General features: G+C 37.9%; 1 protein-coding gene across 1 annotated transcript in view; it reads right to left on the bottom strand.

Moving 5' to 3' along the window:
• CUNH1orf87 (chromosome unknown C1orf87 homolog) overlaps positions 1 to 13,058 on the bottom strand; it is a 64,765-nt gene that overhangs the window by 17,042 nt on the left and 34,665 nt on the right. The window contains exons 6-7 of the mRNA XM_035439791.1: positions 9,232 to 9,397; positions 2,487 to 2,584 (exon numbers count right to left, since the gene is read on the bottom strand). Coding sequence (XP_035295682.1) covers positions 2,487 to 2,584; positions 9,232 to 9,397 — 264 coding nt within the window. The remainder of the gene's footprint in view (positions 1 to 2,486; positions 2,585 to 9,231; positions 9,398 to 13,058) is intronic.

Raw genomic sequence — 13,058 nt, 5'->3', positions numbered from 1 at the left:
CACAGAAGATGCTTTAGCCAATGACGGTTTAAAGATGAAATAGGTTTATCTCTTATAAACACATTTTTCTCTGATTCTTATGTTTTTGAAATCCCAGAATAGTCTAAGGTCAAAGAAAGCAAGTAGCTGTTCTTATATTCCAGATCTCTGTACCACTGGATCTGAATTAGTCATTAATCAACAATATCAATGGAGTCTTTACTATTTCCTATGTATAATGTAAACTTATGTGCTTGAGTTTTTTTCCTTTGGACTAGAGCCACTTTGAGAATCTCCTTTTGGTTTCTAGTCTGTGCCTAACTGATTTTTCTGCTTTTTGTAGCTTAACCACCTCTAAGAAAATTCACATGTGCAAAACTGGCCCATAGGAATTCATCTCTGGGTTGGACTCAAACTCATTCACTTAATTCACTGCTCTTTGCAAAACCTTGCCTATTTTATGTTTCCTTATTGTTCCTATGACATTGTGATATGCCATATATTTCATTTTATTTTGATTTTTTTTGAGACTGAGTTCCTCTGTGAATCCCTGGCTGTCCTGGAACTCACTCTGTAGACCAGGCTGGCCTCAAACTTATAGAGATATGCCTGCCTCTGCCTCCCAAGTACTAGGATTAAAAACATGTGCCACCACTGCCTGGCTATACCATATATTTTAAATTGATTTCTCATTCCAACTAGAATATACCTTCATGAGGAAGGGGCTCTGTTTTTCTTGGAGCTGTATTCCCAGTGTCCAGAATAATAGTATATAGCTGGTCCTTGGCAAATATTGTTAAATTAATGACTCATCAAGCTCATCAAATACGTGCTATGTACCTATCTTGAGCCCATTGTAGGTTAGATGCTGCAACCATGTAGTGTGAAGAAAACAGCTGTTTCTTGCTATAGGGTGATCATTGTATAGACATTAATTAAGAATTCACGAAAATAAAGCCACAATTCTAAAGAGTGCTAGGAAATAAGGTGGCTAAGTACTGTTGAAGCATTTAGTACCATGATCCAGATTTTGTGGAGATGTTTGGAAAAGGCACTGTTCAGTTTGATGATGAACTATTTTTAGATAACTTCTGTCCTAATTCAGTTCAAGCATGTTTATCATCATAATAGCTACTGCTTTAGACATTTGGGATACACAACTGAATAAAGAATCTGCTTGTCCTATGGTACTGTAGTTTACTATTTAGCACAATGAATATACCATGCTAAATCACTATTATTTCACTTATTGGAGATTAATGGGTTTTTACACTCAGTATAGAATATATATTTATGTGAAACACTTGAAATAAGTTGGGAGGCTCATAGAGCAAAAAAAGGAAATCAGGTAAAGGGGAAAGAGTGGGAGTTAGAATTCCAAATAAAGTAACTAGTATAGCCTACACAGATTTTGTGAGCCCCAAACTAAGAGGTTTTCTGTCTTTTCCTTTCCAGGGCTATGAGAAGTTTCCTAATTTCATAATAAGCCAGTGCATATAAAAAGCTTTGAAGACCACTTTTTAATGTCTCCAGAGGACATCCCAGAGGACATATGTCCTGTAATCTTGGTAAGGTATGCTGTATCCTCTTTGTTCTTCCTAACCTCCAACTCTTTTTCCAACTATTTCTAGATTCTAGCCTGTTATCTTTCCTCATTCCTATGCAACAAGCTAAAACAGTCTCACTGCTTTCCTTTCTTAGTAATCATTGTTTGATGATGATGCTCAACCTCTGCAAACACATTTCATCTGTTTGGTCCTGCTCTTTGGCTGTTTCAGGAGGAATGACAAGCATAGGTCATGGTAGCTCCTATGAGCTGAAAGGAACAGTTTCTTGATCTGTGTTTTTATGACTTCTGAGAACTTTTTTTCTTAAATATTTCAAAAGATTACATTTACTTAGTGTATATGTGCATGCATGTGTAGAGGTCAGATGGTGACTTTTGAGAGCAGGCTCTCTCATTCTACCATGTGGAACTTCCTCGTTTTATCAGGGATGGACGTCAGGCCATCAGGCTTGGTAATAAAGGCCTTTACCAACTGGCCATTTTGCCAGCTCCCTGTGCTTTTAATAAAACATTATTTAGCCCAGCTGTCAAGCAATTAATATTGGTTGGTTCCCATGGGCATTTTCTTTTCTCTAAAGGCAGATCTCTGTGCTTGGCATCCTATTAGAAGGCAACAGGGATAAGGAGTTTTCATAGTTACACAAATAGCACAGCACAGTGGCTAATGTGTCTAATATCAGACGTAGTCTTTTACTCATGAAAAGTTTTAGTCTGGCTTGGAAGTAGCTCTCATCTTCTTGTTATGTCTTTTTATGGTAGAGAGAAGAAGGATGTTTTGGTGTCTTATTTTCTTGGAGAGATATTACTTCTCTCAGGGTGGTCCAACTTCATCTAAATATAATGAACTTCCAAGACCTCAGCCCCAGGATCATCATGTTAAGAGTTAGGACCCTACCACATTTTCATTTTGGTGGGGCACAAACCTCAAAATTCAACTTACTTTATTTCACCTTGGTAACCCAAATCTTGGTGGTTAAGAAATGTTTCCAGTTGGCTCAAGGTTAGATACAATCCATGCTTGCCACATATAGCTCTGACCTAGAAATCAGAAAGGATTTGAAGCTTTAGTAAAACGGAACAAATATTTGGCTTTCTTCTCACTATTATAGCCCATATGACTCTAATAAGGAGCCATTGCTTAGAAGCACATTCTGTCATTGAGGTATCCTTCAGCACAAGCCTTTTCAGCTCAGTACTTATGGTTAACAAACTTCTGTTTAGTTTACAGACAGTTATAGTTTTTCAGAAGCCACTAGGTTTTCTATTACTGAGCTTACATTTTTGGCAATCCACATAAGGCCTAGGAAGAATCTGCCTTTTTAAATGTTGATAAATTGAGAAACATTTGTGTATCATATACTTTGGCTTGTAAAAACAGTGTTCTGCATTCATGGTTAATGCCGTTGTCCTAGTTTCTTTTCCTGTTGTGAGAAATTTGTGTGACTAAAGCAATTTAAGGGATAACGGACTTAAACTGACTCAGTTCGACAGTTCTTGGTGGCATCAAGGCAGTAGGAACATATAACAGCTGGTCAGATTGCATCTATAGTTCAGAGCAAAGAGCAAGAAAAACACGCTAGTATTTTGCTTGCTCTCTCTGTTTCCTATAGTCTGGAATCCCCAGTCCAGGGAAGGGTCTCACCTACAGTTAAGGTGGATATTCCTTCACCAATTAACAGAACCGAGATAATCCTAGGGGACCTGGCAAAAAGCCCATCTCCCAAACTGTAGATTCTATCAACTCACAACTAACACTAACCATTACAATCTTGCCCTTCTTAGGTTAGCTAATTACCAGAGAGAGTAGAAAACTCAGCTGAATGGGAGCAATCCAATTAGACAAAAGGCTTTATAAATACCCTCAGGAGTCACTCCACTATTCCTTTGACTTTTCATCCTGGGACAAGGGACCAGGAAGCCAGGGACCGCCTTCAAAGTTTCAGAGTTCAAGGGAGTTATTCAAACCAGCCAATCTTGAGCTTGCTTACCTTGCTTTGCTCATTCATTCCACAGGAAACATAGTAACAGACTCTTGCCCACCTTCCCATTTTTGTCCTATACCACAAAGGTGCCTCCCTGGGTAGTCTTACATGGGGTTCTACCTTCTTTTTAATAGCAATTATCTACAGATCTGTTAGTATAAACATAGTCAAACAATAATGGAATCTACGTTATAAAACAATGTCAAGGGCTTAGCTCTGTAACATTTTCTTAACTTAGGTAAGGTCTTGGCTTTATTATCAGCACACAGTAGGCAAGCAAGCAAGCAGAGGCCAAATGCTAGTCTTTACTTGTCTTTCTGAGGTTTTCAAACTTGCCTGCTACTTTCTAGGTGTAGAAAAATTAGAGTCAGAGGGACTTGTAGAAGAAAATAAAAGCAGATTATATTGAAACATTAAAAAACAAACAAAACAGAGTTTATCAAAAGCATAAGGAGTTGAGGAGAATGCTGGGCAGAGGACAAGAAGATACAAATAATAGATGACAAAAATTTCAGAGCTACTTCTAACGGTATTTTGGTGTTGCCCCTTTTGCTATAGTTGTATGCCTTTTCCTGGCAGGGCAGAAAACCTATTGCCTTCTGAGATTCCTTGAGAGATAACATCTTTTCCAGGGTGAGATGGTCCTTTAGTCATTCATTTTCTTACCACTATTGCTTAGCAGTCTTGGGAAATAAAGGATCCAAGTAAAGGATGAATGCTAATGGGATGTGTGTGGGGAGGGCTTAGAAAAAAAAAAGCAAAGAGATAGAGAAACTGATCACACATTTTGCCAGTTTTATTAGTAAGTAAAAACTGATTATTCTCATGATTAGAGGATATGGATATGTTTTTGGACACCTATATTGAAAGTCTATTCTCAAAATAGATCATTCTGTCAATATTCAGTTTTGCTGTAGGCTAAAATGAATATCAGATTAGAAAGAGTACATCATGGTACCTAGACACAGACTGACTGATGGCTGCAAAAACTGACTGACAGTCATGAGAAGCAATGAAAATATCCACCAGAAACATTAATTAAGACAGTGTTACTCATGATTACCATTAAAATCCTTAAAAGTGTAAATATTCACGCTGATCACCCCTGGCAAGAAATGTTTAATTTTCTTCTCTCAATGAGGAAATCGTTTCAATTAGTAGTAAGTAATTTTTTTAAAGTAAGTCAATAAACTATACTATCTATTATGTGACAGACAACGTGATTATTCATGTTAATAATGTCTCAAAAATTGGCACATAGTCACTGGTTCCATCATGAATTTTTTCCCATTATGTTTTACAGTATTACTTGAATTAGCTATTATTACCAGTTACAAGGAATCTCTATGGGTTTCCAGTTAACAGATTTAGTCCTATTGAAAGGTGATATATTTGCAGCATGGAACTGGGTGGCCATGCTCTGCTCCTCCAAATTCTCTTTCATTCCTTTCTTGAGTGCTCCAATATCTCATTTGATCATATTTAATCTTTTCACTGGCTTCTCTTGGCTAGATACTCCATATGGAGTGCCTTCTTCAATCTGCTTACTGTCTCAGTCTTCTGTATGTCCTGGAGTGGTCTAAACTGCTCCCATGATGTCCAATCCATCTTGAAGGGTTTCAAATCATTGTGCAATTTCAGTCTTACTACCCAGATAAACACATCCATCAGTCCTTACTGTACTCCTTCACATTACGCCTGTTTAGTTTTGTATCTTAGTGAATAACATTGTCATACAACAAATTGGTGAATTTGGAGCTAGTTTTGGCTCATATTCAATGACACACCAAAACCTTCTTTGTCTTTCCTAGTGTCTCCATCTTCTTTTTAGTGTCTTACTTGAAGCATCATCATTGCTTTCTGTATTACTGGAGCAATATCCTACAAGGCTCTCCTTTCAGTTTTGCTTGTTTGAAAGATTCTGCAAATTATATTAAAATGTCTCTCTGAAAGCTCAAATATGATCATATTATTTGCACATTTAAAATGCTTTGGTGGTTACAATGGTTTCATAGAGTAAAATATAAACTCCTTGGAAAGATCCTTCATACACAAGATCATACTTTTTATTCTATAGTTGACTTAAAACCCTTTAGTGGTCATTTTCTCTCTAAATCCTTATTCTGTAGATGATTCACACTGTCCATTTGACCCAGATCATCATTTTATCTTCTCTTCTTCTCTTCTTTGTCAGACCTACATGCTGACCAATATCCAACATTTACAGAATCTCTTTGGACCACTTTTAGAGGAGCTACATTGGTATCTGTCTATGTCCATTGGTTCTATGTTCAAGTAATGGCTACCCCTACCTGTGTCACAGAATTTTGATGGCATTTGTCTTTCATTAACTTCTTGGTAAATGAGGAAATTAAAATTGTTGTGATTGGTACCTAGAACACACAGTGATTAATGTATTCAAAAGTGAAAGTCAATTAAATAATATTGGTCAGAAATATACTGTTGCATTGAAGGTAGAGAACAATACAGTAGTAGTAGAAATAGTTGGACTGTTTTAGGACAGAGATATAGAAACAATGAAATATGAAAAGTGTGACTGAGAAACTGTAGAAGATGGCTAAGGAATCTGACATCCTAACACATGTTCAAAGGAGAATTTTGGAAGTTCTCTAAAAGTGTTAAACTGAGGTTACATGTTCAAGATCTGAGTTTGTGTAGTCATGGTGAGTGGATAGCTTGCTCAGGAAATGGGAAGATGTGATTAGCTAATTGTCAACATGATGAGATCTAGAGTAACCTGAGGGATGGGGTCTCAAAGGATAAATGAGAGATTATCTTTATTAGATTAAATGAGGTGGGAAGGCCAGGTGGTCGTGACACACACCTTTAATCCCAGCACTCAGGAGGCAGAGGCAGTCGGATCTCTGTGAGTTTGAGACCAACCTGGTCTACAAGAGCTAGTTCCAGGACAGCCTCCAAAGCTACAGAGAAACCCTGCCTCAAACCCACCCTCCCAAAAATGAGGTGGGAAGACCCCATCATTGTGGGTAGCACAATTCCCCGAGTGGGATCCTTGAATCTATAAAAGAAGAAAGTGAACCAAGAACAAGCATTCATCATAATTCCCTACTTCTTGACCATGGATGCAATGTAACCAGCTGCCTCAAGCTCTTGTTGCTGTAACTTACCTGCCATGATGGTCTATGGTCTCTACCCTCTAACTGTGAGCTAAAATAAGCTCTTCCTTCCTTGACTTTGCTAGGATATTTTATCACAGCCACAAGGAGAGTAACTAAGACAGTGGGTCAGTTAACAAAGAAATACAAGTGGATCAACATTGCCTTTGTAGTTGTGTCAAGTCATCATTGTACCAAAGATGTACAAGACAACAAGATGAAGGAGTCCATAGATAATGATGACTGATATTAAATTTGTTTCTACACTACTTTTTTTTGTGACTGGTCAAAATTCAATTGACGTGAGTGACAAGATCTGAAGATTATTTTTGACAATGTTTAGTCTTCTTGGAAGCCACAGGTGGTCTGAAAATCCTTTGAACTGAGACAGTTTTTGGTGTTTTTATTCCACCCTTATCTGTATTGTTGCTTGTTTTCCTGGTAAGGGGTAGTATATAGCTGTCATGGACTACCCAATAAAGTTCATGGTTCTCTTTTCTACACCTTTAAGAAAGTTAAGATGTATAGTTCCAAATTTTCAATGCTTTCTAATCTTTATATTCTGCTCACAACTTAGGGTCCAGGAACAAGGAAGTTGTGGTGTAGCTGTACCCTGTTGCTTCCTGTATCAAATATCCCTTGGGCCTTAATTTGCTTCACATTCTGAGGAAACAGAACTCTATTTAACATGCCTCCCAGAACTGTATTATTCTTTGAGTGAGTTCCAGATGTCTTAAGAGATGCCAGATGGCTCATGAAAGACAGACCAGCTTTAAGGAAAATACACTCCGTTTCCTTGGATCTGAACCACAAAGTTAAGCTTTCAGTCCAGCTGTAGACAAGAACTTTTAAAGACTCTATGATAGCCAGTGTTTAATGTTGTGTCATCTGACCACAGGACAAAGATCTCAGGAAACGTGTGTGTGTGTGTGTGTGTGTGTGTGTGTGTGTGTGTGTGTGTGTGTGTGATAAAATTTATTTAGGGCCTTGTATACTGGGTTATACACAAATACTTTCACATACTTAGTCTCATTTAATCTTCATAATAGTCAAAGGAGGTGCTACTTGGAACCAAAGTTTTCCAGATGAAAATCTGAGACCAAAAGAGATTAAGCAAATTTATTTTAATTTTCAAGTTATTTGTGTTATAGTGTATGCATAACATCTGAGAACATGAGGCTTCGCCAGTGGCTTTACATGGTTTCCAATCTAACAAAGAACTGCTGTTTCTTAGTCTATTCTTATTCTTCTCATGAACACAAAACAGGCAAGTCATGAGGTTCAGACTGCCCTGAAATATTCTCTACTAGAACATTTTTGCATATACAGGACATGTGTACACAGGTACATGCACACACAGACATTAGCATAAGCCTTGCTTTGGATGCCAACTGCATAAATGCAGTCCTAGAGAATCACAGCTTTTGTTTGGGAACAAAAACTCACCTGTACTATATTGTATCTTTTCTTTCTTAGTAACCACCAGAAACTAATCTGACTCCCTCAGTTTTAACACCAGTATTCCCAGAATGAAAGATATGTGGCAATGTGTTTATATACCCTTCCCCCCTATAATTTCCAACCTTCCCTAATGCTCTAATTTCTATCATTTGGGTAGTGTTCTCAGTAAAAGCTTCTGGACATTGCTTATTGATTGAGTTCCCTTGGATCACCAATTTCCAACTTTTCTAAGCTTAGAATCTTGACTCTTCCCTTTGTTACTTGTGGTCAGGAATTAGTTCACTTCCTGTCTTTTTGAAAATTTAGAATTTATTTCACTTCTGAAAGGATAGCAACAACACCTACCCATGTAGGTTTATTGTGAGATTGTGTAAAGAGATAACTTTGTGGATGTTATATGAGAGATCATTTCAGTTAAGAATTAACATAGTGATCAGCACCTACTAAGAATTAAGCAGTATGAAGCTGTGCTATTACCAATGCAGTTATAGTAATAGCTGCAATCATCATTCTACCTCTTTCCAATGTAGCTTTGAGACGTCAGTTTATTTGGCTAGGGAAGATTCATGAATTAATATGGTTCTGGGTTCTCTTCCATGAAACACATCTGCACTTGTAATTACTGTCTCAAATCAGCATGCTGAGCTCTATCCACAATAAATTACATCAATCCTAAAATATGGTCTTCCCAAGGCATGAGATGCCACATGCTGGCCCCAGTAGAAGCTGAGAGAGGATGTGAGAAATGAGTTTGGCCTTGAAAAGCACTTGTTTCCCTTGTGAAGTATTATTTGGATATTATCGTATTTTCTATTATTAACATTAAATATAGCACAATGTAAGTAATTGCTGGGCCAATTCTGCATATTTAAAAAATCTCTTCTCTATTTCTCTTCACAAGTACATGCGCGCACACGCGCGCGCGCACAAACACACACACACACACACACACACACACACACACACACACACACCAACAAAACAGTTGAGTAATGTAATCCCCAGGGAGAACACAGACAATAGCTGTGCCTATGGTGAATGTAGACTCAATGTTCTGCAGAAGTTCTGTTGACCCTTGACCAATCTGAAATCTAATTATGGTTACCTTGGGCAGAGAGAGACAGCCAGATAATGACCAATCTTCTTTGCGAAAGCTCAGGTTGAGGTTGTCTATGTTGATTTTGCCTTGGCATGTTCTTAGTGACATCTTCAAAATCTCCAACAAGCTCTTGTTCATTTCAGACAGTGAGCCAGATCTTTGAGGTGATGTGCTGCATAGGGAGGAAAATAAAATACTATGAAAAAAATGGCCTCTGTGTTTTCAGATTGTCCTTCTCATTTCAGCTATTCCCTGTGTTTCACCTAAATCTTGGTAACCTGGAAATGGCCTGAATGTGCAATTTTAATAGATTAGCATACCTAATTTTCACAGAAATGAGCTCTGCAATTTCTTCTCAAGAGGCACAAACCAGCTGGATTCTCACATAGATCTAGGCACCTGAACTGTCTTCTAGTTCCCTTTTCTCATTTGAGAGGAAAATAGAAACAAATAGCACATGATATTCTGGACCTACTTAATCTTTTGCTTTTAAATTTGTTTAATTACAAATAGCTCTCCCAAACTACTGATTGTCAAAGCAAAGCCAAACAGATGCTGCCATATTGTAATGGGGGACTTACACATGAAATCCTCTACTGGGCAGAGGTATTGCATGCTTTCTAACCATCTTCTTTATGTCTGGAGACCTAGTGTTTGGGGAGTGATATTTACTTATAGTCTGAAATGTGAATGTATAGTTATTAAGATAGTCATGCCTGGTTATTTCTTCTTTAAATAATAAGAGAATGGTAGCAGTATCTGGGCACTAAAATGTTAATGTTGGTTTGTTTAACGAACCCTTTACATACAAATTCATTTCTTCCTCCTGATCCACCTTAACCATACCTCTGTGAAGTTCAAACTGATTTACACTTATGAAGTGAAGTGCCAACTGTTCAGATGGAAGCTGTGGCATCCTCATGTCCACATGTACGGGGTTCCTTTCAGTGATGTGCAGACTTTGCCAATCAGATGTCTGTGTTTCTGACTTGTTTACCAGTTTTCCTCCCTCCTTTCTTTCCACACCAGTTGCTAAGGGTCAAGATTCACCAGCCTTTGGTACTTGCTCAGCTGGCTGAATACTGACTGGGAAGGTGCTATGTGTAATGTACTAGAGATGGCATGATTTCTTGAAAGGCTGTTCTAGGAGTATATTTTGTCTGCCTTACTTTAGGAGATGAGTGTGGTAGCCTCCTGCCACAGAGCTCCCACACACAGATGATAATAAGGACTTCCGCCTTAGCTGCAGGCTCAGTCTTATATTTCTATAAACACATTGTCTGCTCTGAACAAAGCAATCCTTCTATGATACACTTAACATGATCTCTTTTTGTGTCTTCATAAACCAGAGATATTTCAGAGTCCTGCAAGTCATGTGATATAACATCTTTAGATACTTGGCAATGCCATTTTATTCAATAAATACTTATTGAGCACCTATCATAGGCAGGTAACTATGTCAGGAATAAGAGAGATACAAAGTTGGCTGGGGTAAAAACCATTCCTAACCACAAATGCCAAATAAAAAATATCCTAATGCAATGCCTGTCAGGAAAATGATATATGGACCATGAGAAAAAGAAATGTAACTGTTACAATAAATTTTTCCACCAAAGCCACCTGATCCCCACCTCCATGCGTGAGCTTTACGCCAGCCGCCCGCCTGAGTTAAGCCCAAATGAATACACAGAAACTTGTATTAGGTTCAAAGCTGCTTGGCCAATGACTAGGATTTCTCATCTGTTAGCTTAGTCTTAATTATCATAAATCTATATATTTTATAAGACGTATCTTATCGGACACCTTATTGGCATTCCTCCTTGCCAGTGGATCACATCGTGCCGCTGGAGCAGGAGCAGAGGGGAAAAGGGGCATACTTCCTGTTTCCTCGCTTAGATATGAGTCTTCTTGCCATGTCACTTCCTGCCTGGATCATCACTTCTCTACTACATTTCCCACAATCCTCTTTGAATCCTAGTCCTTGCTTGCCATTGGCCAAACAGTATTTTATCAACAATCAATAAGATAAACATACAAAGAAGTACATTCCCCATCATCTCCTCTTTTCTGTCTAAATAAAAAGAAGGAAGGGTAACTTATCTTTTATAATAGCTGAAGAAAAAGATTTATAATAACAGAATGGTGTCAGTGAGTGGGATGACCCCAAGCCCCAAGGTTACCAGAGAAAGAGGGAAATCTGCTGCCACAGCCTGCCCTGTTGGGCCGCTGAGAAGCATTGGAGCAGCTTCCATATGCTCAAGACGTCTTGGTGCTCTTGGGCGTTGTACTTGGCACTACCGAGATGATAAAGACAGATCCATATAAAGAAAAACCTCTAAAGGTTTACACTGTGTTTAAAAATATTTGTAGGTTTGTGAGAGAAAAAGTAACAGGAGGAAATAGATTAGCCGGTTGTGGTGGCGCACACCGGTAGGATTTGCTGAAGGAAGCAGAGGCAGGCAGATTTCCACAGAGAAACCCTGTCTCAGAAAAAAAAAAGAAACAAAAGAAAGTAATAAAAAAGCCACATAAGGATGGAAAATACACAGAGAATCTGGATACTATATGCCATATTGTTGTCTTTAAATTGTTTGATAGCTGAGGAAAGACTTACTGCTTCTAAAATACATTTGGTTATAAATGCTGCTAAATTAATCCAACTTATACATTTTAAAAATGCTCTAACTTCAAAATTTAAGATTAAGGACAGGCTACTTAGAAATAAAGGTTTTGCTTGTATTTCTACAGAAAATGAAAAGCTGTGGATTCCTTCCAGACTAATATGGTTTGATCAAGCAAGACCCCCTGAAGCTGAGACGATACAGCCTTACAGACTACAAAAACAAGGACTTGGTTAGGTTTCTATGTTTTATCATGATCCCCATGGTATATGAACATCGCCCCCAATCAGCAGGAAGCAGTTTAGAAGGAATGGCGCCCAAATTCCCAAATACTGTTTATAAAAGTTTGTTTTCATTTAAATGGGGTTAGTTATAAATGATAATGAGCATAGTCAATCTCATTTTAAAGAAAGAAAAGGGGAATAGGATATAGGAATGAATACTTTTCATTGGTATAGATTTTCATTTATTGATACAACCTTGAGGTCAATTTTGTGATAGGTATATGTCTCCTCTTGTTTAGGTATTGTGTTTATGCAGATCTTTTACCTATAATAGTCAGAACTTATAATTAGGTTAGTTAGGTTTTCTAGATACACAGAGATGTATTTGAGATGGATAGGTATTCTTCAAACCTTTCAAAGACCTACAGAAATATGGCATTTAAATGGTTTAGGGTTTTCCTTGGCAGTGAGACATAACTGCTCTTGGTACACCAATTACGTCAGAAAGGAGGATGGGAATCGAAGAAACTCGTTATGGAGTTTGCTTTCAACATGGCAAGATTAGCCATTTGAGAATGAAACTGCTCTTGCCTGGACTGTTTGTTGCTGTATAAACTGGACATGCAGGACCCACAAGAAAGTGACTGCTGAACTTACAAAACAAGACAGTATTGAAGGGTTCCTGTTGAAATGGAAAAGTGTGCCAGACACACTGTGTCCTATGGGCTGAAGATGGATGCCCCAACATTACAGAGGAACTTTGAGTGACTGTCCAGGTATCCAGATGTCTCTGTCAATTCTAGAGTTTATATATTATCCTTCTGTGGTCTTTGATAGAGTTGAAAACAAACAGTTATGGTTATAGTTTTCTTCAGTTATTATAAAAGATAAGTTATCCTTTTTATTTAGACAGAAAAGAGGAGATGATTGGGAATGTACTACTGTGTATTTTTATCTTATTGATTGTTAAATAAAATACTGTTTGGCC

Source organism: Cricetulus griseus, chromosome 2 (assembly GCF_003668045.3).
Source record: "Cricetulus griseus strain 17A/GY chromosome 2, alternate assembly CriGri-PICRH-1.0, whole genome shotgun sequence".
NCBI lineage: Eukaryota > Metazoa > Chordata > Mammalia > Rodentia > Cricetidae > Cricetulus > Cricetulus griseus.
This window is presented reverse-complemented; position numbering and strand designations above follow the sequence as displayed.